The sequence below is a fragment of the Mya arenaria genome, chromosome 3 (genome assembly GCF_026914265.1).
Source record: "Mya arenaria isolate MELC-2E11 chromosome 3, ASM2691426v1".
NCBI classification, from domain to species: Eukaryota; Metazoa; Mollusca; class Bivalvia; order Myida; family Myidae; genus Mya; species Mya arenaria.
Window position 1 is genome coordinate 84,398,601 of NC_069124.1, and position 26,765 is coordinate 84,425,365.

At 38.0% G+C, this 26,765-nt stretch overlaps 3 protein-coding genes across 8 annotated transcripts in view; 2 read left to right on the forward strand and 1 right to left on the reverse strand.

The window, feature by feature from the left end:
- Position 1: 1 nt before the first annotated feature.
- On the forward strand, positions 2-12,665 carry LOC128227715 (tRNA N(3)-methylcytidine methyltransferase METTL6-like). 5 transcript variants are annotated; one of them, XM_052938487.1, is made up of 9 exons: positions 364-1,005; positions 1,223-1,914; positions 2,048-2,233; positions 2,471-2,696; positions 5,978-6,262; positions 6,674-6,802; positions 7,232-7,402; positions 8,304-8,445; positions 8,864-12,665. In XM_052938487.1, exons 5-9 carry the CDS (start codon positions 6,026-6,028, stop codon positions 9,163-9,165), a joined length of 981 nt encoding a protein of 326 aa, XP_052794447.1. In that variant the 5' UTR covers positions 364-1,005; positions 1,223-1,914; positions 2,048-2,233; positions 2,471-2,696; positions 5,978-6,025; the 3' UTR covers positions 9,166-12,665. The 5 variants fall into 5 exon arrangements, with proteins under 5 accessions (XP_052794446.1, XP_052794448.1, XP_052794450.1 ...); XM_052938489.1 differs by having other exon boundaries at positions 364-991; XM_052938486.1 differs by lacking the exons at positions 364-1,005; positions 1,223-1,914; positions 2,048-2,233; positions 2,471-2,696 and adding an exon at positions 2-108.
- A 2,148-nt stretch (positions 12,666-14,813) lies between these two features.
- Positions 14,814-18,085, forward strand: LOC128228722 (cytochrome P450 2B4-like). Of its 2 annotated transcripts, XM_052940192.1 has the most exons (7): positions 14,817-15,634; positions 15,776-15,905; positions 16,064-16,241; positions 16,521-16,657; positions 16,989-17,082; positions 17,259-17,462; positions 17,637-18,085. In XM_052940192.1, exons 1-7 carry the CDS (start codon positions 14,955-14,957, stop codon positions 17,822-17,824), a joined length of 1,611 nt encoding a protein of 536 aa, XP_052796152.1. In that variant the 5' UTR covers positions 14,817-14,954; the 3' UTR covers positions 17,825-18,085. The 2 variants fall into 2 exon arrangements, with proteins under 2 accessions (XP_052796153.1, XP_052796152.1); XM_052940193.1 differs by lacking the exon at positions 17,259-17,462 and having other exon boundaries at positions 14,814-15,634.
- Positions 18,086-20,558: 2,473 nt separating this feature from the next.
- LOC128226351 (glutamate receptor 2-like) overlaps positions 20,559-26,765 on the reverse strand; it is a 46,784-nt gene continuing 40,577 nt past the window's right edge. Inside the window, exons 11-18 of the mRNA XM_052936231.1 lie at positions 23,964-24,109; positions 23,349-23,695; positions 22,860-23,058; positions 22,300-22,544; positions 22,064-22,169; positions 21,719-21,853; positions 21,393-21,524; positions 20,559-21,172 (exon numbers count right to left, since the gene is read on the reverse strand). Of these exons, the coding sequence (XP_052792191.1) occupies positions 21,104-21,172; positions 21,393-21,524; positions 21,719-21,853; positions 22,064-22,169; positions 22,300-22,544; positions 22,860-23,058; positions 23,349-23,695; positions 23,964-24,109 (1,379 nt within the window). The 3' untranslated portion in view covers positions 20,559-21,103. The remainder of the gene's footprint in view (positions 21,173-21,392; positions 21,525-21,718; positions 21,854-22,063; positions 22,170-22,299; positions 22,545-22,859; positions 23,059-23,348; positions 23,696-23,963; positions 24,110-26,765) is intronic.

Genomic DNA, 26,765 nt, shown 5'->3' on the forward strand with positions numbered 1-26,765 from the left:
TGATCAAAGTGTTTTTAGCGTGCGTTTTGTCGATACTGATTAGTATGTGTGAAACAATATGAGAATAACATGCATGCATTTGCAAATATGAAGATTTAAAAGTAAAGCGTAAGTTTCCGGTAATATTGTTTTCCTTTTTTACTATCAAAGTGATATAATCGCTGCAGAACAAGTACATAATTTGATAAAATAATACAATTTCGTGACTTATTTTTATATTGGAAGCAGTCAACAGGTTAGTCTCAAATAATAGACGTTAGAAACGGGATTGTTCTAATCCCTAGGTGTCTTCAGAAACGGGTGTGTCAAAAACAGGGGGTTGGGGTGGGTTGGTGGTGTGTATATATCGAAGTTGTATTTAGATACGTATTTGATGCTTGAAATAGATTATACAAGTGGTTATATTCATATTTTACCTTAAAATTTTGTATAAAATAAGAATAAAATCTACGAAATAACAAGTTTTGCAACTAATTAAATTTGGTAAACAAACTTTGAAATGAAACAAACAACAGTTGTTTGTTTTATGTATATACCGTTACATTTTAGCAATAGGGAATGAAAAAAACACCTTAAACTTATAATTGTTTGTTGGATTCTTCATACATGTATGTGAACTCTACTGGCGATAGATTTATCAGGGGTAGATAAAATCTACCACTTTTTGGACCCTTCTACCACCCTTCTGCTGGCCTGTCTGAATCTACCGCTTTCAAGAAAAAAGTAAGGGAAAAAAAACAACATAAAATGAAGTCCAGTTAGGTCATAAAATTGCAAAATGTAACTGAAGGACTCTGGTCACACATTGCTGGCCACAGATTTTAACACGTGTGTCTGCCATGTTCCTGCCAATTAGCATAATCAGTGATTTTTGGTCCATTGTTTTCTTAACATCCATCAAAGGATGCCAAGCAATGGACGATTTTATGGTGTGGGGGCCAGAAAAGTAATATTGTCACTTTTGAAGACACCGACATGCAGCCAATCACAGGTGTGTTGAGATAGGTAGGTGTGAAAAATAAGAAATGAGTAATAAAAATAGAAAATCTGAAACATGTTTTGATATCAAGTGGATAATAAGTGATTATAAAGTTAATATTATAAAGTGACTTACATGTGTAATTTTTAAATAATTTGTTTCATAATAAACTATGGATAGGAAGAGAAAGCTCTCTCCAAATTTTAAGGCACCATCTGCTAAACGCTATAGTAACTATTTCAGTCAGTCATGGATGAAAGAGTTTAAGGGAATAAACAGGAGTTCAAAGGGAGCGGAGTATGCCTTCTGCAGTGTGTGTGCAATAGACTTAAAAGTGGCCCATGGTGGGAGAAATGACATTAAAAAACTCTTCTCCACTGAGAGCCATAAAAAAAATGAAGTGGTTGTCATCTGGAACAAAGCCATTAGCTGCTATTTTTTAATTTCCCGAACGAAATAGTCAAAACTACAACAGCCAAGGTTCTTATGACAAACTTCCTTGTTGAGGACAACCTGCCCTTCCTCGTGGCGAACCATTTACGGATCCTCGTGAAAAAGGCATTTCCCGAATTGGCGATCACCCAGCAATACAGCTGCAAGAGGACCAAGTCTAAGCACATCGTGAATGAAGCACTTGGGCCCCATTTCCAGCCATCAGTCGAGAAACTCTGTCGCGAGAACAAGTTCAGTACAATGATCAATGTCAGAGTCCAATTATTGGGGAGACAACAAACTCCTAGCGGTGCTCGTGCGTGTGCATGATGACATAGTGCAGCTTGAAGAGACACACATACATGGTATTCCAAGGCTCGGGGTGTTATGGACATTGGCTGCATATGTCACCTGGCCAACATATGCATTGTGAAAGCGGTCAAATTGTTGCAGCTCCTTGTAGAAGACCTCCTGGTTGACGTCTACTACCATTTCCAGAAAAGGTATTAATATGTAGTACACATAGATAGATTAGGTGTGGAGCTTAAGAACTAAGTCAACCAAACAATAATAAAAAATAATATTAATAAACAGCGATTGTTCCCATATTGTAACTTAATGTCATTGTTGTTTTAGCATGAAGTGTAAGAAGATACTGAGGTCCTTCCAAGAATTCATGGACACTGAGCCAAGCAAGATCCTGAAGCACTGTCGGATGCGCTGGCTGTCCCTCGAGCTTTGTGTTGTTCATGTGCTAGATCAGTGGCCCGCACTGCGGAGCTACTTCGAGAGCCATGATGAGATTTCAACAAGCAGTTTTAGGTATGTAGCTTGTATCATTATAAAAACACAATACTCCATTTATTTGACATCATACTCTCGTCATTTCTTATGTCATACTTTACTCCAAGTTACATCATTATATTTGTAATGGGAAGATGTCAGATAAAAACAACAAAATAAAAACAAACTCATGGTTATTAAATTATTTATTACTTATCATAATTATAAATTGAGTGCAAACTCATTTGAATAAGATGATCATGTGTAATGTTACAGACCGGCAGCAGTCAGTTGGGCGTGATGGACAGCGAGATACGTCGTCTGCAGTCTTCTTGGAAAATTTGTGCAAACCAAGGTAATCTTGGCTACCTCAGACATCACGAAGGTCCACTACACATCGCCTTCATCAGCTCGAGGACAACAACATAGCTTTAGGTTGGCGCGCTCGCCAGTTCCTCGAGGAACACGACGTTGCGCCCTACACAACGGACAAATTCTTCAGGTTGGTGAAATCATATATTTAAAAACAAATTGAGCCACCTTCTTTAATTTTGGCATCGGATCAAACTTTAAAATTGTTTACTCATCAATGATAATAATATTAGAACCGCTATTATACATTAAATATTTTGAAATTTCATACAATCTTTATCGTGAATGATAAAGATTGTATGAAATTTCAAAATATTTAATATGTAAAAATAAACGACTAAAAGTGGATTATTTGTTTATTATGTGTATCATAAAGTACTAAAACACATTTTTTTTATGATTCTCAGTCCAAGAGATCACCCTAGGGACCAATCGCATGACTGGCCAAAAAATGCAGTCCAAATACCAAGTAACTGTGATCCTAGGGCCTGCCACCTGTACCAGCCAGACTTGGATGCTCTTAAAGCCGCTGAACATGCATGTGTTGCATATAATGAAAAAATAAAGAAATAATTTGTAACAGTGTGTGGCATTAATGTATTGACATCAAGGATAGTTTTCTGATTTATTTCTCACATACATGTTTATACCATTATAACAACTGTCCGTCCGTCCAGGTCTGTAACTTTCCCTCGTATGGACAGATTTTAAAATAACTTGCCACATGTGTTCCACATACCAAGACGACGTGTCGCGTGCAAGACCCGTGTCCCTACCTCAAAGGTCAAGGTCACACTTAGTGTTTATTCACAATGGAGTGCTGCATATAAGGACATAGAGTATAGGTTGTCGTGTCCGGGCTGTAACTTTCTCTTGTATGGACAGATTTTAAAATAACGTGCCACATGTGTACCACATACCAAGACGACGTGTCGCGTGCAAGACCCGTGTCCCTACCTCAAAGGTCAAGGTCACACTTAGTGTTTATTCACAATGGAGTGCTGCATATAAGGACATAGAGTATAGGTTGTCGTGTCCGGGCTGTAACTTTCCCTCGTATGGACAGATTTTAAAATAACTTGCCACATGTGTTCCACATACCAAGACTACGTGTCGCGTGCAAGACCCGTGTCTCTACCTCAAAGGTCAAGGTCACACTTAGTGTTTATTCACAATGGAGTGCTGCATATAAGGACATAGAGTATAGGTTGTCGTGTCTGGGCTGTAACTTTCCCTTGTAAGGACAGATTTTAAAATAACTTGCTACATGTGTTCCACATACCAAGACTACGTGTCGCGTGCAAGACCCGTGTCTCTACCTCAAAGGTCAAGGTCACACTTAGTGTTTATTCACAATGGAGTGCTGCATATAAGGACATAGAGTATAGGTTGTCGTGTCTGGGCTGTAACTTTCCCTTGTAAGGACAGATTTTAAAATAACTTGCTACATGTGTTCCACATACGATGACGACGTGTCCTGTGCAAGACCCATGTCCCTACCTCTAAGGTGAAAGATACACTAAGTGTTTATTCACAAGGGAATTCTGAATATAAGGACATAACAGTGTAGGTTGTCAAGTATGGGTGTTTTTATTTTATGTTCAGAGTAAATTTAAAATAACTTGCCATATGTATTTGACACATAAAGACAAGATCAACTTTTCATGTACTGACCTTGTTCGTAGGTCAATGTCACATTCGGGGGCATTCGTCACATACTGTGACAGCTCTTGTTATGTATATTTTTAGTGCTGTTTATATGTATGATACATATTTTTGTTATTTATTTATATTATGATTCAATAGAATATTGAATCAAGAAAAGAGTTAGCGTTTTCAATCAGTATACCGGTATACCTTAGGTTAGTAAGGAGGTAAATAACTACATTAAGTGTACCTAAAACATACAAACAGGAAACAAAATCTAATAAAATTGCGGAAAACGCGCATTCAGTAAAATCTACCTCTCTGGGCCCAAATCTACCTCTGGAGGAACAAATCTACCTCTCTGGGCCCAAATCTACCTCTCTGGGCCCAAATTTACCTCTCTGGAGGAACAAATCTACATCTCTCGAGGAACAAATCTACCTCTCTGGAAAAACAAATCTTCCTATCTGGGCCCAAATCTACCTCTCTGAAGGAACAAATCTTCCTCTCTGGAGGAACAAATCTTCCTCTCTGGGCCCAAATCTACCTCTCTGGAGGAACAAATCTACCTCTCTGGAGAAACAAATCTACCACTCTGGAGGAAAAAACTACCTCTCTGGAGGAACAAATCTACCTCTCTAGGCCCAAATTTACCTCTCTGGAGGCCCAAATCTACCTCTAGAAGAACAAATCTACCTCTCTGGAGGAACAAATCTACCTCTCTGGAGGAACAAATCTTCCTCTCTGGAGGAACAAATCTACCTCTCTGGAGGAACAAATCTTCCTCTCTGGAGGAACAAATCTACATCTCTGGAGGAACAAATCTTCTCTGGAGGAACAAATCTACCTCTCTGGGCCCAAATCTACCTCTCTGGAGGAACAAATCTACCCCTCTGGGCCCAAATCTATCTCACTGGAGGAACAAATCTACCTCTCTGGGCCCAAATCTATGGAGGAACAAATCTACCTCTCTGGGCCCAAATCTATCTCACTGGAGGATCAAATCTACCCCTCTGGGCCCAAATCTATCTCACTGGAGGAACAAATCTACCTCTCTGGGCCCAAATCTACGGAGGAACAAATCTACCTCTCTGGGCCCAAATCTACCTCTCTGGAGGAACAAATCTACTTCTCTGGCACAGCCAGAGGTTTACATGTATGGATACCTACTTTTTGTGCAAGTATATAAAATGAAACATTTAAGGGTAATTTAGCTAATTCATCTTACATGCCTGTAGTATGACACGTTTCATGGTGTTTGTTTTTGTGCACATGTGCACTGCAGTTTGGATTTTCCAGCGTAAATAAAATGTGATTTTCTAAAGGAATAGAAACTATTGTTATTTAACTTCAAATTATTCTTACATGATGAAAAGTGTTATAACCTTCTGAGGTGTTCCAGCAACTGATTGATAATAACCAGGTGCTTCATTATGTAACTTTCAAAAATGAGGCAAAAATCGTTACTGCCCAAGAACTGCTGCTGTCCTAAAACTACTCGCATACAGGAATGGCTGTAGTTTCGCTGACTTTGTAATTTTGTTGTTGTTCTTGTATATTTCATTGAAATATTACAATATACTTTCACCTTGCCCAGCCACTCTTTTATATCTGAATTGGTGTCACTCTATGAAAAACAAATGCATTAAACATTCTAAAAGTACAGTGCGTATTTTGTAGCATGCTCACTACACCTACTGTGGCTTCATGTAAGGATTATTGTGATTTTTACAATGTTATGTTTTTTGTTTATGACAAAAACAGGCTGGCAAAACAAATAGCAAGAGCCGAAACATTTTCCAAATCTATGCAATGGCTGACAACAACTCGGAGCAATATGGTTTTGTAACACAAAGCCTCCGAGAACTGAGTGTGGAAGAGGAAATCAAGCTAGATAAAGACAAAATGTTGGTGTCTGATTTTAAACAAAACAAGTTTGAGAAAGAGGCCCAGAAAAATTGGGACTTGTTTTACAAAAGAAACACTACAAAATTCTTCAAGGATAGACATTGGACTCAGAGAGAGTTTGAAGAACTTGCTCAAGCTAAGGTTATATCTATTTTAATGACATTTACATTTCTAGTCTTTTACCTCATTCATACTACTTGTAGATTGTAAAATGAATAACTGAACATATTTGTTAAGTTTATTCAGTAGTGAAAAATGTACATTTTGTACTAAGCTTAAATTCAAAGAAAACACAGAAGAGTTACTTTATAATAATATTTAATTTTTGTTTGAAGAACAGTCAAAACTTGGTATGTCAAAGTCCATGTGACCTCGGGAAATACTTTGAGATAAAGAACATTCAATTTAACCAGAATATAAAACATGTGTAACTAAACCCAACGCATTCCAAAAAAGTTTATCATTGAGATAACAGAGTTTGACATAGAGAGTTTTGATTGTATTATATTAACCTTCAAACCTGTAGCATAACATATTTACTTTCTATTACAGGAGGAGAAACTTGTCATTTTGGAAGTAGGATGTGGAGTTGGGAATTTCATGTTTCCTTTGCTGGAAGAAATGAAAACAGTGTTTTTCTATGCTTGTGATTTTTCAAGGAGAGCAGTTGAATTTGTTAAGGTATTTGTCTTCAAGAACTTGATTCTCTTTTGTTAAAGTACTATACTTTGTAATTTTAAGTCATGATGTTTTTTTCGTAACAACATCAACAACAACGACCTTTAATTGGGGATATTACATCACAGCAGCAGAACAAAACACAAAACTAAGAGGGTATCAAATATATTAATGAAAAGAAATATTGGAAAACTCCTAACATGGACAACAAAAATACATACATGTACACATAATTCGCACATTATTTTATCTGTGTTTCAAATCAATAACACATTCAGCAGTTAAATGTTTTGCACTATGAAACACATGTGTACTTAAATTCTAAATTATTTTTTCTGCAAGATGGTGGTGGTGCAAATAAGTGCAGTTTTGAGGTGCAAATTGAAGCATATGTTGACCTACTTTCACTGTTGTTTAAAATTTGGTCTCCAGGAGAATGCGAAGTATGACAGCTCGAGATGCCTTGCTTTTCACTGTGATGTCACAGAGGACAACATTGGTGAATATGTCTTAGACTCTAGCGTGGATGTGGCCACTATGATCTTTGTCCTCTCTGCAATACACCCTGACAAAATGTTGGCAGCATTGAAGAATGTAGCAAAGGTAAAACTAATTTTTTAATTAAATAGAACACACAATCCTATTCTCACATTCTATTTTCATCACATTTATGCTTGATATAGTTCTGGGTACAGGATAACTGTAGTGCAGTTTACTTTATACATGTATGTGTATACCGATCAGTTGATAAATCTTAATTTTTATGTCATTCTGTAGCGGCATGTATCATCCTTACTGTTGTACGTGAGGTCCTGAGAAGCCAGGCATATGTATGCTGCAGGTCCTGACTCCAAGCATATGTATGTTGCAGGTCCTGAGGCCAGGCATATGCATGTTGCTGGTCCTGACACCAGACATGTACGTTGCAGGTCCTGAAGCCAGGCATATGTATGTTGTAGGTCCTGAAGCCAGGCACATGTATATTGCAGGTCCTGACTCCAGGCATATGTATGTTGCAGGTCCTGAGGCTAGGCATATGCATGTTGCAGGTCCTGAGGCCAGACATATGTATTTTGCAGTTTCTGTGGCAAGGCATAATTATGTACCTTGCAGGTTAGGTCAGGCATATGTATGTTGCAGGTCCTGACTCCAGGCATATGTATTTTGCAGGTCCTGAGGCTAGGTGTGTGTATGTTGCAGGCCATGAGGCTAGGCATAAGTATGTTGCAGTTCCTGAGGCCAGGCATATGTATGTTGCAGATCCTGAAGCCAGGCTTATACATGTTGCAGGCCCCGAGGCCAGGTGTATGTAAGTTGCAGGTCCTGAGGCCAGGTGTATGTATGTTGCAGGTCTTGAGGCCTGGTGTTATTATATTGCAGGTCTTAGACATGGCCAGGTGGTTGTATGTTTCTGGTTATGGGGCCAGGTGTATGTAAGTTGCCGGTCCTGTGGCCAGGTATATGCATGTAGCAAATCCTGAGGCCAGGTGTATGCCTTTTGCAGGTCCTAAAGCCAGGCGGGTGTTTGTTGTTCCGAGATTACGGTCTGTATGACCATGCCATGCTGAGGTTTTCCCCAGGTCACAAACTTGCTGACAACTTCTATGTGAGGCAGGATGGCACACGGGCTTACTACTTTACCACAGGTATGTCAACTTGGAAAAGCTACACTATGTGGTCCATTAGTTAAGTATCTTACCATGGTGGTAAGACTCTTAAATGTTTAGCCAGGAATTGCAAGTTTGAACCCCTGGCTCAGCTTTTAAACGTCTTTCTTCTGGGCGGAATTCTCAAGGAGTGGGATGCCATATCTCAGTGCTACATGTTAAAACACTAGGGTTACATCATGTACATGCACTATGCCGTACGACTCTACAAATCTGATATTCTCACTTGTGCTAAACCCCATGACTTTCAGTTGGCTTTCATGGGGCAAAAGAAGCAGATAAATAGTAATTTGCCATGCTCTGAATCTTCATTTTAATGAGGAATACTTCTTACTTTCGTTGCATGTACGTGTAGTTCTGTTTGGTCAAATGTAACACCTGTACATTTATGTTTCAGACAAGATGAAAGCATTGGCTGAAGAATCTGGACTTGTAGTGAGTTCATGTGAATATGTGCACAGACAAACAGTGAACAAGAAGGAGGGTCTGTGTGTCCCAAGAGTGTTTGTGCAGGGAAGGTTCTTGATGTCTCCTGGGGGCGTGAGTGCTAGGGATGGTGAGGTCCAAGATAGTGCAATCAGTTGTGATCAGGAAACAGACAAAGATTCTGCTTCAGGGGATGCCATTAAGGAAATGGCCTATAGCAGAGCAGTGTCTGATTCATGCAAGTTAATAGATGTATCACGGGAAGAAACGTGACTCAATCTTGTACATGCATAATTGACATCACGCCGATTACAATAAGGATACACCTACAGTGTCACGTGACCCCATAGTGAAGGGCCCTTCCACATGAACAAGGAAGCATACGATATTTTAAAAGAATTTATACTTGACAATCAGATAAAAAATGCATGTAACATGGTAAAGCATAGCAATAAAAGCAAGTATTACATTAAATTAGTAAATTATTATTATTAATTAAATTCAATGTTTGATTTAGGTAAAAATATTTTAATGTCTAAACTTTAAAATAATTAATTTCTAAATAACATAGGAATTTTGTTAAAATAGAAAGGCCTTAAATTTAGGGAAACAAAACATGTATTAATTTCCTTTACGAAAGTCAACAATAAATGACGTTTGTTTAGATCAAATGGATTATGCTGTTTTTCTTCCTTTCTCCATTAAAAATCACCTTTTATATAAGTTAAGTGAATTATTAACTCGACTATTCAAAGAATAAGGAGAGCTATACTACTCACCCAAGCGTCGGTGTCTGTGTCACACCTTGGTTTAGGTTTTGCGTGCAAGCACACTTAGGTTAATATCTCAGCATCTACTTGAGGTATTGCATTGAGACTTTATACAATGGTACTCAACCATCTAACCTACTTAATTAACCAAGTTAGATAACTCTAGTTTGCATTTAATGCTAAAAATAGGCCTTTATTATTTTACTTAGAAATTCTGGTTAAGGTTTTGCATGCAAGCACACATAGGATAATATCTCAGCAACTACTTGAGGTATTACATTGAGACTTGATACAATGGTACTCAACCATCCAACCTACTTAATTAACCAAGATAGATAACTTTAGTTAGCATTTAATGCAAAGGATTGCCCTTTATTATTTGACTTAGAAATTCTGGTTAAGGTTTTGCGTGTAAGCACACATAGGTTAATATCTCAGCAACTGCTTGAGGTATTACATTGAGACTTTATACAATGGTACTTAACCATCCAACCTACTTAATTAAGCAAGTAAGATAACTCTAGTTTGCATTTAATGCAAAATAATTGCCCTTTATTATTTTACTTAGAAATTCTGGTTAAGGTTTTGCATGTAAGCACACATAGGATAATATCTCAGCAACTACTGGAGGTATTTCATTGAGACTTGATGCAATGGTACTCAACCATCCAACCTACTTAATTAACCAAGTTGGATAACTTTAGTTTGCATTTAATGCAAATGATTGCCCTTTATTATTTGACTTAGAAATTCTGGATAAGGTTTTGCGTGTAAGCACACATAGGTTAATATCTCAGCAACTGCTTGAGGTATTACATTGAGACTTTATACAATGGTACTTAACCATCCAACCTACTTAATTAAGCAAGTAAGATAACTCTAGTTTGTATATAATGCAAAATAACTGCCCTTTATTATTTGACTTAGAAATTCAGGTTAAGGTTTTGCATGTAAGCACACATAGGATAATATCTCAGCAACTACTTGAGGTATTACATTGAGATTTTATACAATGGTACTCAACCATCCAATTTACTTAAATAACCAAGATAGATAACTCTAGTTTGCATTAAATTCAAATAATGGCCCCTTTTTTATTCGACATAGAAATTCTGGTTAAGGTTTTGCATGTTACCAGTTTTAAGTCAATACCTCAGCGAATACATCATGTATTGCATTGAAACTTTACACACAGGCTCCCAACCATTTAACCTTCATTTAATCAAGGAAGATAACTATATCTTTCATATTATATAATTTAATAATAATTTTTGCCCCTTTATGATGCGACTTACAAAAAAATCTGGTTAAGGTCTTGCATGTTAGCACACATAGGATTATATCTCAGCAACTACTTGATGTATTGCATTGAGACTTTATACAATGGTATTCAACCACCCAACCTAATTGAATAACCAAGTTAGATACTGTATTTTGCAAATAATGGCCCTTTATTATTAGACTTAAAAATGCTGGTTAAAATTGTGCATGTAACCACATTTATGTTAATATCTCAGCACATCATGTATTGCATTGAAAGCTGATCTAACAGTGATCCATGCATGTTTGGCAAAAACTTTTCAATCCTTACACTGAAAAAGGGCGGAATAGTCGAGCGCGCTGTCTCTGTGACAGCTCTTGTTAATATTGATATAACTACCTTCATGTTTATCTCAATGAATTAATATCCATATTAAATGAAATGCAAATCTGTTCTTACAAGCAACATAAGAGTAGAAATGATCATAGTCATTATAAATGCGCAGGTTTATACATTGCTTTGCGTCATTTACTAAGATGTTTTTGTTTTATCTATACGTTTATACTATTTGTGACCTTTAGCTAAATGATATTTGAACTTTTATCTGAATTTAATAAAAAAAAAATGTAACTCAAATTAACTGAAATGTCTTTTTCACTAACAGTATATCCAAACAAACTTAAAAGCAAAGGTATATGCTTCGGATTTACGACTTTACGCACAAAAAGGAAATCAAAATCAAAATAAATCACAAGATGTCGTCAACATTTAACACTAATACTCAAAATGATATTTTTTATTTTAAGACTAACGGAAAGGATACGTATATTACATTAAGAACTTGGAGGGTTGAAATAGTCTACCGAAAGGTCACTTTGTTATCAAACAAATTTCAAAAAATGCATAATTTGAGCAGCAATAAGGGAAAATGTCAGTATTATGGGTTTCCTTTATTGTCTTTACTATCTCTCAGTTGTAAGAAAGATATTTTTTGTTTAATATAAGATAGAAAACAGAGTATTTGCATAACTGTTGATACGTGCAGATCGTCGCAGGTCATGGCTGATAGCAACGGGCAACTGATAAGCCCCGCCTACTATGGACGCTGATTCAGGTCAATCGGGTATCGTCCGGCCACTTTGACTGACAGGCCGCATCATGTTCATTATGTTTGAAATGTTGTATAGGAGGAATGAAAAGAGAATCCGAACAGTGGAGACTGGCATAAAATGGTATTGATAAAATAAAAAAAATTGTATGATCTGGGAAAAAAAATGAACCATAGTATTTAAAAGAAAGCTAATGACAGTAATGGTTGGTTCTTGTATTAACTAGTGCATTATTATTACTTGTATTTGTTAGTCATACATGTAAGGTCTTCAACTTGGTGTTTTCACATCTGCATTCAGTCATATTACTTTTCGGACCTGGTAATAAATGGACATGTATTAACCTATTAATTTAATATTTGATTAACAGCATCACTGATCAGCCAGATATCTATACCAATATTGAATATCATGATTGATAAATACCTTACCAACAATTTAGTCGAGCAAACATTGCCAGTCGGAATACACAAGTACGTTTAATGGTGAACAGTATCATCCCTGTATATACTTTACCAGCATCAATCATACTCTGGAATGATAGAGAACTGTTAATTTTATGTTTAACGTAAGAGCGAACTTGAAATCTTGCCCAAAAAAGGCAATTAAGCGTGTAGTATAAAATTATTATAATAAAATTAATAAAAATTGTAAAACATGTTTTTTTCGTGTTAATATATACAGGCCATCAACCAATTCCTATATTTTCCTATATTTTGGGGAAATTTCCTATATTTTTCAAAACCTCCTATATTTCCTATATTTTCTTATATTTATATTTTCTTATATTTTGGATTTTTTCCTATATTTTTCTTAAAAAGTGGTGCTGAGATATCATTCAAAGGATTGATACTGCCTTTAGATATTGTTTGTTTTACAGTTTGAGACTGTCTTTATCCTCTAAACCATCACCATCAATCAGAATTGCTGTTGTACACCCTTGGTTATCCATCTGGACACCTTTGATGAAGAGTATGACGAACATTTAATCTTTCACTTTGGTGACCATAGTTGCGTTATTGCAGCATAGTCTACCTTGATGGAGAGGTTTAAAGAGGCTGTACTCCATATTATAAAATGGCGAAAAAAAAGAAAACTGTCAAATACTGACATAAGCTTGATATCAATGTGTACAATGCATTGATTCTTCGCAGTTTTTTGGTATTTTTCCATTAAAAAAGTTTACTAGGTATGTCTACCTAGTAGAATTAATTCCTTATGCATGATTGGCTAGTCGATGTTATCACATGATATTACCAAGTAAGGTATATAGCTGAAATATTCCAACCGTTAAGGGTTCAAGCCTTCGTAGCACAGTGAATACAACACTGGACTGCAATTTGGGGACCCCGGTTCGAAACCAGAGCCCAAAGGCCAGAAGAGCTTATGCGATGGTTACAATGTGTACGTAGTATGTGCGTCCTTGCGCCTGTGCATCTGTAAGCAATTGCTTGTGAACACGATACAGTCTTCAGTTTTGATTGTATCTCGTGATCCGCTCATGCATGCCTAGATTATGGGTCTTGAAAGTATAAAAAAATGTTATTTTTAGCTAAGTCTAATTTTAGCCAAGTCTACATGAGCGAAGTCTTTTTCAGCCAAATTTACATGTAAAGTCACAATTGCTTGTAAATGTTTGTTCAAATTATGCCCCTGAGGTCATAACTGGCCATACCCAGTGTTCACAGGTCTGGTATACTTAAATTGGGAAATGTTAAATACCTTGTGTGAAACAGCTATCCAGATCCTTGCTACTTTGAACAAGGCTTTATTTAGTGGTCCACTACCATGGTTGTTCAAATTATGCCCCTTGGGTCAAAACTGGCACTGCCCCGGGGGTCACAAGTTTCCTAGAGACTTATTAAGAAATATTTTCAAAATCTTCTTGTTTCAAACCACGAGGCCCATACCTTTGATATGTGTTGTGGAGCATCATACGATGACTGTCTAGCAAAACATTTGAAATTATGCCACTTTCTGTCCTGAGATGTTGAACATGAAGCGTTTTTTAGCTAACCCAAACACAAAAAGTGAACTATATATTTGTTGCCTATTACTCATATGTACATTCTCTGGATTGAACATTAATTACCACAAGAGCCATGCCAGTAGAGCATAGGCCCTCTTGGGCCTCTTGTTTTTACAATTATGATATTCAAGAGTAAAAAAAAATAATTAAATAATTGTCCTTTAAGGAATATGGATTAAGTGAAACACAAATTTTACGATTATAGCCAATAAATAAGTAAGTAAATGTTCACTTATAAAATTCCTATATTTTGCCCAAAAAATGCCAAAACCTCCTATATTTTTGGACAAAATTTCCTTTATTTTTTCCTATATTTTCACTGAAACTTGGTTGACGGCCTGTATATATATGCACAGGTGATAAATAACAAACTTGTCAATTAATCAGTTTTATTAAAGTTCAATATCTGCCTTTATTGTTCCTTTTATGAACTACATGGTACACATGTTGTGTTGATTATACATGTATATGTACAGACTGGCGATAAAAAAAACGCTAATGCATTTAAGTTAAAATATGTGTCACGATGAAAACGGGAAGGTAAACAAATGGTTGTATTCTCTAATATATATATCTTTATCAGTAGAGTAAATATTTCATTGTTAATTGCTAATCGTATTCATATGTAGCACATTTAACAGTATAATTGATAATACATTATAGTATAAACAACCTTAATATGGAGAAAGTATTACTCAGATGTTGTCATCTAGTAACTAATAAACTGTGACACGCTTTTTAACTTCTCCTAATACTTCAATGCAAGAGTTAAAAACCAGGTCGGCTGAAGGTATATAAAGACATGGGCTACGATCTAGTGACACGCTTTTTAACTTCTCCTATTACGTCAGTACAAGAGTTAAAAACCAGGTCGGCTGAAGGTATATAAAGGAATGAGTTACGTTCTTGACTATGATAGTTTTGTAAAGAAAGAAAAGAATAAGAATCTTGAAAAATACGCACACCGTGGAACTTTCTGTATATTGAATTTAAATATGTTCGAATTCACTGCGCTTGTATTTTCTCCGACGGTGATGGTGGTTTTTCTGTTGGTGTTTCTGGTCGGACTATTACTATTTCGTGTACGAGACTTACCGCCGGGGCCGACACGGATACCGGTCATCGGAACGCTGTGGTGGTACGTGCTGCAGCAGCTGCGAGGACGGCGCATGCCCGTGGCCTTGTTCGAGGAGTCGAGGCGCCATGGAGACGTACAACTATATTATGTTGCTGGAAACACCATCGTCTACTTGTTTGGCTATGACGCTATACAGGAAGCGTTCGTTAAACGAGCAGATGACTTTAGCGGGCGACCAGACTGGCTATTCAAAGATCTTCCGTCACATGGTATAGTTTTCTCAAACGGAACAAAATGGAGAGCCATCAGGAAGTTCACGTTGGTCGCTTTGCGGGACTTTGGAGTGGGCAGAACTTCGCTGGAGGAAAAGATTATGCGGGAGGTGGACGTGGCCGCGGAACTTTTAAGACAAAACGTCGAACAACCCATTGAAATGAGATGTATTTTTCACAAAATGGTGACCAACATCATCTTCAATATAATATTTGGTAAAAGGTAAAGTATTCATTATGACCAACTAAAACCTAAAATAAGCAAGCGATGTTTTCTTTCGTATGTTGTATACAAGAACATTTGCTATTTAATGATACAATTGGTAGAACCACAATCCTTTACGCGATCAGATATGTATTTCAGACTGGAGTATGACAGTCGAGAGTTCGCGGAGGTGTCCGAGAAGATGCAAAGTATCCTGACAGACGGCGCTGTCATAGAGCCGGCCAGCCTCATTCCCGGGTTCGTATGGAAACTCATCGGCAGCGATAAGGTACTCATACCGACAGCAATCATTAGCACACTGGTAGAGGGAATAAACGTGTCTATTTGGGCAAATTAATTGGCATTATCCAGCTGTCGAACTCCGCGTGTGTCTGTGATGTGATTAAATATGTCGAAACCTCATTTGTATTTACATTTTCATTGCAGCGGGCAGATGCCAAAGCAACACAGAAGGAGACGTTGGCGTGGGTGTTCAGTTATGTGGCAGGACAGATCGAGCAGCACCGGGACACGTTCCAGTCGGACCATATCCGGGACTTTGTGGATCACTATCTTTTGCAGGAGCGGGAAGACTCAGCTGCCGGTGGGAAATCAGAAATCACCAGTAAGTGGCTAGTATCCAGATATTTCAGTGATTATTTTAACAGAAGATATGATTTCGAGACGAAAATAATGAAATGATAGAAATTGATAAACATGGAATTAATCGTTGTCCATAATTATTTAAAAATTCACAGATGCGAGGTTTTATATAGCAAGTATCCTGTAAACGACGTTGTCTATTGTAACGAACGATTTTTTTTCAAACATGGAGCCTGAATTTGTAATTTGTTTGAATAACTAAGCCAAGCTTTAATAATCGTGCTTTCTATCTGGTTATTAGAGGAGCTGATGTTTGGAGCAATCATAGATATGTTCGTGGCGGGAACGGACACGACCGCCAACACGCTCAACTGGGCTGTTCTCTTTCTGCAGGAGAACCCGGAAGTGCAGCGCCAGTGTCAGGCGGAGATCCGAGAGGTACGCTCAATTGAGGCGAATTGTAATCAGAATCATTCCGATGGTTAACGTGGTTCTTATCGTTGTAAGACTTCAAAAGCACATGCACAAACATCGATATGATTGTGTCGATATTGATGACAATGTTTATTTCCAATACAATTGACATTATGTAGTATGCATGTACCTAAAGTAAAATAGAACCGCTAGAGAAATTGAGGATATTTATTGTTAATTTAAAAACACAAAAGACAGGTCCACTTTGATTTGAAAATTATATTTTATCCACATGAAGTAAAACTATCATCAAGTAGATTTGTTGCGATCATGGAATGGTCTTCTTTGTTTTTAGAAATATGGAGAACGACAAATCAACTGGTCCGACAACGGCACTTTACCATACACAGAGGCAACCATTCTTGAAATCCAAAGACTTGGAAATATAGGTAAGATGTGCCGATTTATTTTATGAAATCAATGTAAAACCCCAAACGGATGCTCACCGTAATCTCGCGTGTTGGTCGCTGTCTAATTAATTCCGGATTTGAACGTATTGTCACATGTTTCAAATGTTGATTAAATGCATCTTATTCTCTAGTTTACAATCTTTTTATAAATTTAGCGGAAATGTCAGTACCACACGCATGCGTTAAAGAAACAACGTTTCGCGGCTACCGGATCCCGGCCGGCTCCCTCGTGCAGGCGAACCTTCTGTCCTCGAACCTCGACTCACGTCACTGGGACAACCCCACCCAATTTTGTCCTGATAGGCACCTACAAAACGGCATCCTCAAGAAAAACCCGGCGTTCATGCCGTTCTCTATCGGTATGGCGTGTGTCCGTCATTTATGTTAGACAGATAAAACACATGATGTAAAGAGAGCATGCAATTTAAATGAGGAAACTATAATAACATCATTTCTGTTCCTACGGATTAAGCCGTAGCACATGGTTGTGAAGATTCCTTAGTGAAATAAGTTTTGTATGTGTATATATCTAGGTCCTCGGATGTGCCTGGGAACACAGCTGGCACGCATGGAGATGTTCCTCATCATCACCAACCTCCTCCAGCGCTTCCAATTTAGGCGGGAACATCAGGACGTTCGCCATAATCTCGAATGTACGGCCGGCCAGCTAACAGCCGCCCCTACTCCGTACCACACCCGGGTCTCAACCTGTGACGTCTGACATGTAGATAGTTCCGGAAACGGTACTCCAATAACTTGAACTGTTGTAGATGATATAATGTGCGCAGTGTCCCTTCTATAGACATGATTTCCTCAAGAATCGTTATGAGATAGGACATTGGGTGATTAGCGCCGCGCTTTAGAACGGCGTCATTATGTCATGAGTTTTTTTTCTCTACTTTGAACTTTGAAATTGCTATTTATTGTTTCTGCCACGTGTTCAAATATTGCAATAAAAATGCTTATTATAAAAAGAAAACCAAACGTATTTTGTATGCGTTGTTTGTTTTGCCAGTTAACAAATAAAATAAAATGACGTTATAATTTCACACATTGATCGAGCATATATATATGTAGGCTAGTATATTTCATTTCTTTGTCACCCATCAACATATATTTAAAATTCATATTTATTCCATCATATAACTGATGTAATATTGTTTTTATTCAACATAAGTATTAGTAAATCTTGTAGGTCGTATGAACATATATGGAACATCACAGTTCATCCAACCGTGCTACTGTGGAAATACCTCTAAAATGAACTTGAACATGATAAGGTGTTATATGAAATATAAAGGCATTCCGGTGATGTGAATGACTGGATACAGTTTAAGCATTGTAGTTTGTGATCAGGCTAGGTCAACCGGTAGCGCACCTGGCCTATCAACCTGCGGGTTTTCGTACAATCCCCACACAAGATTTGTGGTTTAAAGCAAAAAGCAGTCATTGGAAAATGAGTATACACGCAGGTTTGTGGGAGTTTATCTGGAATAACAGGTATATATATATGATAAAACAACAACTACAATGCAATTAAGTTGGTTCGAAATATCATATTGGTGTTAATTTATCAGTGGGAAACAAACATCAATATCTTAAAACATGACCTAATTATTGATACAACATTTAGATAACAACATGTTTTAATACCATTGCATGTTTTAATTATCAAAACATGGTGAAGTAAAGTCATATTTATTTTGTGAAAAATAGGTTCAAACTACTGTATGCTGAAATTCCTCTTTTAAACAAACATGTTCTTGGATGTCGTATTTGTAAATAAAATTTAAGTAATAAATTTGCTCCATATTGATATAATCTGAGAGTTAACAGGATAATTCACCTTTTGTTGTTAATCACTCCAAAACACGAAATTCTCACAAACTTATGCCTAGCATTTTAAAACATGTATAACTCGTTTAACATCTTATTTAAATACTCTTCATGAACATCAACGTGTTCAAACCTCTTACACAACGTCTCTGGTCTATAACACATTTCCCTACCATACTTAAGGCTATAAGCATGGCTGTGCTGAGCGGTCAACAGCTGTATGGGACAAACCCGTGCAAATAGAATACTTTCAAAAACATGAGGGATATTTGTCTGAGGTTGCAAATTTATGTGGGATTATTTATCCACCTTGTCAAAAATGCATGGGGTATTTTTTCCCACCCCTCTGCGTAAATATCGGATGATATTTAAAGCAACTTTCCTAGCTCATCTCGATGCTGCGGTTTGAAATTCCATGCAAGACTGCAGTTTTTCATCTTTCTGTGCGTTTTGAACAAGTTCCATAACCGTTGTATCAAATGGGCCAACCTTTCCCTTTTCTTTCTCTACCGCATATTAAAAACATGTTCTATCCTTATACTCAAATATAATTTAAAAATCAAAACAGTGAATTTTTGCGATCCGATCATACGTCACAAGTGAAAAAAAAGTGTTCTGTGTACAGATTGCTGTAAATGATATGCGAAAGGACGTAAATTTGATCTTAATCCTTCTTTTATAGTGTCAGAAACCCCTATTATTTTATATTTTTCGTGACAAAATAGCATATGTTTAGATTTATATATGTAGAAAAATCCCCAAAGACTAGTTATTTTCCTTCATCTTAGTAAGCCGATATCTTCTTGTTGGGAGACCGTATTTTGTTGTCTATTCTCGGAATGTCATCTATTCGGTTGCATTATTTTTAATAGTGTCTTGGCGCCATTATTTGTATTGCTGCACGATGCTCGTCATAATATTTACAGCTTTTTGAAAACAGAGACACAATAAGAGAGGAAAAGTGAGAAGTTGTCACAGGTTGACTTCAACATTGAATGCCAATGGCCAATAAAAGTTTCATCTTTGAATATCCACGTGACGCTGAAAACATTTCTGTGACCAGCAGGCAAGAAAGAACAGCGATGTAGAATAATACTGATGGTCCTTATTCTGATCGAATATTGGGTGCCATATAAAGTTTACATAGGACAAAGATATGCTGATACCGTCCCTAGAAACGGAGAAAAGAGACGTTAACGTATATATCATATGGTACCAGTAGCTCCCCTGCCAAGCGCTCGGGATTAAAATGGTAGAACTGGGGAAATGGTGTCGGCACTGCATGGTTTGTACCCCGCGTGTATCGGTGCTTTACACCGAGCACGTAAAAGAACCAAACGGTCTCTCCGCAAAGAGCTAGGGTATCGCACACGCATCTTTTGTATCTCATTCTGTTTCTCCAAGTCTTATTATATCTGGATTAAACATGGGTTTACAGTCACATCTATGTCATATCACTTAGGGCGTTACGGCGGGGTCACGTCATAATGCAGCTAAAAGCAGCAGCCATATAACCTCCAATAAACAAACTAGACATACTGATAGTTTCTTGTAGCAAGAATGATAACTATGTGTGTGCATGTTTATTAAACACACGCGTATCACCTCTATCTAAATCAGTTTTGAGTAAAACCTCAAAGACTAGGATGTTAAACAATCCGATTGAATAAAAGTATCAAATATTAATAGCAATCATAACTAATAAATATGTTTTTGAAAGATAACACACGTTTTAAGTATTTACACAGTATACATAGAGAAAAATAGTATCAACATATCGCATGCGCAGCGCTTATAAAGGGACTCGGGCTAATTTGAAATTACTGAGATATTCCCAGAGTTCTCAGCACTATCTAATTGACAAAGTTTGCCACTCAACTCACCACTAACGCACGAACCGCTCTTAACCATCAATAATAGAGTCTCCAGTGATTTTCAATTTTCGTCGTCTCAAAGACACTTTACCGCGACTTTTCTGACTCATGTTCCTCTCATACGTTAGCAGATTTCCGCAGTAATCAGTATTGTCATTGAAACAATGAAGGTGGTCGTTCACTGCTACTAAATGACACAGCTGAACTTATTTACAGCTATTTCATATAAACATCCTACAGAGCTGCGGTTCGTTGTGTATGTACATAAACACTAGCATCTAAATTCGCCGTCACAATTCTGTCCGTCCCTGGGTAAACTGTTCAAATCCTATACACGGTGGGGCTGTCGAGTAGTTAAACTGAAATAAAACGGAAACTAGTTGTAAAGTTATAGATATTATAAGAGTCAATGCAATACGTTACCTGTGATGCAACTTGCTTTTTTTCGATAAATGACTTAAGTTTTAAACTCTATTAAGATTAACGTCAGCGAACCAAACACCTGCATGGTGCATGTGGAAAACACTTTTGACATTGACATATCGTGACAAACTTAAATGATATAATACGATAGAATACCGTGGCCTCTTGCTTGTCGGTGTGGTTTGTGGGGGTGTAGCCGTGATCGACATAAACGTCACCATTCTCACGTTCCGCTGACGTCGCGCTCAATAACGTCGTGATTGTCTCCGTCGCCTTCAGATAACTCGTCTATAAAACAATTATGTAATATATAAACTCTTCGGGGGGGGGGGGGGGGGTGTAATACACAGTGCCTCTCAAAGTGTCGCAACAAATGACTCTAAATAGCAAATTTGAAATACAGCCGTAATACTATAAGGTTTATTTACCATAAGTATTACTTATAAATAGCGCAACGATTTAACGACTATATTGTACGTTACCGGTTCAAGAAATTTTGTTTTCCGACAGAAGAACTCGACGCTGGCCAAGATGACGGCGAGAACCAGCCCGCCAACCAGGATGTAGAATATCCCCGCCACGTTACTCAGCGATAGCTTCCGCTTTCCGGAGGAATCCTGCATGCCAAAAGTATCTACATTTGTAAACTTTTTGATAAATGCAAACATCCAAGGATCTCCCAAGAACATGTTATTATTTGCTGATATCATCAGTATAAGGCCATCTTTAGTGCATAATTTATGTTCGATGATATTATCCATGCAATAAATAAAATCCTTGGCCCATTATTGTGTATTATACATTATCGCGCTAGTGTAAGTAGTTACCTTTCCGTCAGTCCCGCAGCCGCCCTTGTCCTTCCACCACTTCATCTTCATCTTTGGAAGTGTGCCCTCCTCCATCAGCATCAGCACCGCCAGGTTCATTGCCTCGCTGAAACAGGAATAATTTTGAACGCTGTATAACGTATATAATTATTATTATACATGTAATAAACATAACTCTTTGAATCAACGCTACACTGACACTCTACAAAGAGGATAATTCATAAATAGAAAATGACCTGAGTGGCGAGTTTTTGGCTGTTGCAATGCCGAAGCCCTTAGAGTTGAGGTTTGGTCCAACCTTCATGGTGTCGCACGGGTCTTTGTTGTTGGTGTACTCGTTGGTAGGTGACTCGAGCAGGTAGGCGTACTTGCCCTTGGACTTCTTCACGCGCTCGATACCCTCCTGGACCAAGTCCACCATCACCGAGGGGTTCGCCGACATGTAGTTGTACATCCGCTGGTATGTCGGTACCTTCGAATTCTGTTTAACAATGACATTTTGAAACGTTACATCAGGTTAAATATGTTCCTCTTCTTCATGACAGTCGACGTTTGTACAATACTTGCAACACATTTGATTTAAAGACATTTCATTTTCGGGCCTTAAAAAGTAACCAATCTGTACAAACTGTCATTAAAGCTTCCTGGTGTAAAAATAACCGCTGCTTGGGAGTAAAATAACCGAAGTTATGATGGGTCTCCATAACGACTTGTACAAAATTACCCGATGGTCAAACATTAGCTATATCTGTCAATTATGTCAAGAACAAGTTATATACGCTTATCATTCGTTTACCTTAAAGAATTCTACGGAAGAACCTGTCGCTAAAGTGCCATATTTAATATCCGTTTGAGCTACTAGGTCGTCTGCAGATTCAATTGGCGTCTGCATACGCTCTATTGTAAGAAAAGCCGCCAAATTAGCTGTGTATGACGAAATGATGATCAAAACGAAAAACCACCAGACGGTACCAATTACACGGCCAGAAAAAGACCTGCAAATGTTCAAATGTTGTCAATATATAGAATTGCATAACAAACACTGAGCAGGAAGTCGATACTGTCAATGAATTAATCAGTCATTGAACGGCCATATTCTCAAAGGAACGGCAGGTCAATGTTTCGCATTTTAAATATCCAACACAGCATTTGTACAGAATCGGACAGGGCGCTTTTAAGAAATCAGTATTTGCGGAGAATTAAAATTACTGCCAACAGAACGTAATGAACAGTCAAGAAATAACTGTTAACACCAGCTTAGTCAACAAAAGTCATTGGTCTTTACCTCGGGCAGGCGTCGCTGCCTTGGAGCATGAGGGCGCCCATCGAGAACCAGAGTGCGTTCAGCAAAGAGAACCTGTTGGCGGATGGCCCAGCGCTCGAGTTCCGCCACTCGTAGGGCGAAAAGCGGCTTGCTAGCCATAGAAGGATGCTAACGCCACAGTATGCGACCACGATACAAAACCAGATCTTCATCTCTAGGGGTTCCATGAACGAGAAGACACCGGGCTTCATAATTTCCGGTTTCTTGATCATGATGGAGATACCGAAATTCATAAACGGCTTTGTAAAATCTACCACTTTTTCTCGATCATACAAAATTGTAAGCGGCGCTATACAAACATCTGCTTTCTATAACAAAAAAGACAGATAGTTAAAAACGAGGCCAAACCAGCAATAACAGGTTAACATATTCAAACATGATGTAGATAATCACCATAAATTGCTAATATAAAGTGATTGATCATTTTTTTCAATAACGCAGTTTAAAACTTCGACACCATATTACAATTACAAATAAACTATTTGTGCGGGAATCAAAATCAAAATTGATTAAACGATTTGAGAAAAGAGTAAAGGATGGAGTTGAGAGCCTTTTAAACATTGAAAGTGTGCCCACCTTCTGTATGAGTTCACCGATCATGCCTGTCCATGTCTTGTTAGTGGGGTCAAAGTTGCCGTACATGTTGTCATCCACCAGCTTAATCACGTACTCGAACTTGTTCTTCTTGTACATCACCTGCTCCGCAAGTTCAACCACGTAACCTAAAATCAAAATACGTTACACCATAGAAGCAAGCTCGACCTCGCAACCTATAAGCAAATACGTAACAACATAGAAGCAAGGTCAACAACGTAACCTACATACAAAATACGTAACACCATAGAAGCAAGTTCGACCACGTAACCTAAAAGCAAAATACGTAACACCATAGAAGCAAGTTTAACCACGTAACCTAAAAGCAAAATACGTAACAACGTAGAAGTAAGCTCGACCTCGCAACCTAAAAGCAAAATATGTAACAACATAGAAGCAAGGTCAACTACGTAACCTACATACAAAATACGTAACAACATAGAAGCAAGGTCAACAACGTAACCTACATACTAAATACGTAACACCATAGAAGCAAGTTCGACCACGTAACCTAAAAGCAAAATACGTAACACCATAGAAGCAAGTTTAACCACGTAACCTAAAAGCAAAATATGTAACACCATAGAAGCAAGCTCAACCACGCAACCTAAAAGCAAAATATGTAACAACATAGAAGCAAGGTCAACTACGTAACCTACATACAAAATACGTAACAACATAGAAGCAAGGTCAACAACGTAACCTACATACTAAATACGTAACATCATAGAAGCAAGTTCGACCACGTAACATAACAGCAAAATACGTAACACCATAGAAGCAAGTTCAACCACGTAACCTACAAGCAAAATACGTAACACCATAGAAGCAAGTTTAACCACGTAACCTAAAAGCAAAATACGTAACAACATAGAAGCAAGCTCAACTACGTAACCTACATACAAAATACGTAACATCATAGAAGCAAGTTCGACCACGTAACCTAAAAGCAAAATACGTAACACCATAGAAGCAAGTTTAACCACGTAACATAAAAGCAAAATACGTAACACCATAGAAGCAAGTTCAACCACGTAACCTACAAGCAAAATACGTAACACCATAGAAGCAAGTTCAACCACGTAACCTACAAGCAAAATATGTAACACCATAGAAGCAAGCTCAACCATGTAAACCACAAACAAATAACGTAACAACATAGAAGCAAGTTCAACAACGTAACCCACAAACAAAAGACGTTACACCATCGAAGTAAGCTCAACCACGTAACCCACAAACAAAAGACGTAACACCATCGAAGTAAGCTCAACCACGTAACCCACAAACAAAAGACGTAATATCATCGAAGAAAGCTCAACCAAGTGGCCCACAAACAAAAGACGTAACACCATAGAAGTAAGCTCAACCACGTAACCCACAAACAAAAGACGCAACACCATAGAAGCAAGCTCAACCACGTAACCCACAAACAAAAGACGCAGCACCATCGAAGTAAGCTCAACCAAGTTACCCACAAACAAAAGACGTAACACCATCGAAGTAAGCTCATTCACGTTACCCACAAACAAAAGACGTAACACCATAGAAGTAAGCTCAACCAAGTGGCCCACAAACAAAAGACGTAACACCATAGAAGCAAGCTCAACCACGTAACCCACAAACAAAAGACGTAACACCATAGAAGTAAGCTCAACCACGTAGCACAGAAACAAAAGACGCAACACCATCAAAGTAAGCTCAACCACGTAACCCACAAACAAAAGACGTAACACCATCGAAGTAAGCTCAACCACGTTAGCCACAAACAAAAGACGTAACACCATAGAAGTAAGCTCAACCAAGTGGCCCACAAACAAAAGACGTAACACCATAGAAGCAAGCTCAACCACGTAGCACAGAAACAAAGGACGCAACACCATCAAAGTAAGCTCAACCACGTAACCCACAAACAAAAGACGTAACACCATCGAAGTAAGCTCAACCACGTTACCCACAAACAAAAGACGTAACACCATAGAAATAAGCTCAACCGAGTAACCCACAAACAAAAGACGTAACACCATCGAAGCAAGCTCAACCACGTAACCCACAAACAAAAGACGTAACACCATAGAAGTAAGCTCAACCACGTAACCCACAAACAAAAGACGTAAAACCATCGAAGTAAGCTCAACCACGTAACCCACAAACAAAAGACGTAACACCATCGAAGTAAGCTCAACCACGTAACCCACAAACAAAAAAACGTAACACCATAGAAGCAAGCTCAACCACGTAACCCACAAACAAAAGACGTAACACCATCGAAGTAAGCTCAACCATGTTTCCCATTAACAGAAGACGTAACACCATAGAAGTAAGCTCAACCACGTAACCCACAAACAAAAGACGTAACACCATAGAAGTAAGCTCAACCACGTAACCCACAAACAAAAAACGTAACACCATAGAAGTAAGCTCAACCACGTAACCCACAAACAAAAAACGTAACACCATAGAAGTAAGCTCAACCACGTAACCCACAAACAAAAGACGTAACACCATAGAAGTAAGCTCAACCACGTAACCCACAAACAAAAGACGTAACACCATAGAAGTAAGCTCAACCACGTAACCCACAAACAAAAGACGTAACACCATAGAAGTAAGCTCAACCACGTAACCCACAAACAAAAGACGTAACACCATAGAAGTAAGCTCAACCACGTAACCCACAAACAAAAAACGTAACACCATAGAAGCAAGCTCAACCACGTAACCCACAAACAAAAGACGTAACACCATAGAAGTAAGCTCAACCACGTAACCCACAAACAAAAGACG

Coding starts and splice junctions, on each gene's coding strand:
- LOC128227715 (XM_052938486.1), top strand. CDS start 6,026: ATGGCTGACAACAACTCGGAGCAATATGGTTTTGTAACACAAAGCCTC. Junction 7,403..8,303: donor CATTGAAGAATGTAGCAAAG/GTAAAACTAATT, acceptor TGCCTTTTGCAG/GTCCTAAAGCCAGGCGGGTG. Junction 8,446..8,863: donor GGCTTACTACTTTACCACAG/GTATGTCAACTT, acceptor TTTATGTTTCAG/ACAAGATGAAAGCATTGGCT.
- LOC128228722 (XM_052940192.1), top strand. CDS start 14,955: ATGAGTTACGTTCTTGACTATGATAGTTTTGTAAAGAAAGAAAAGAAT. Junction 15,635..15,775: donor AATATAATATTTGGTAAAAG/GTAAAGTATTCA, acceptor TATGTATTTCAG/ACTGGAGTATGACAGTCGAG. Junction 17,463..17,636: donor GTTCATGCCGTTCTCTATCG/GTATGGCGTGTG, acceptor GTATATATCTAG/GTCCTCGGATGTGCCTGGGA.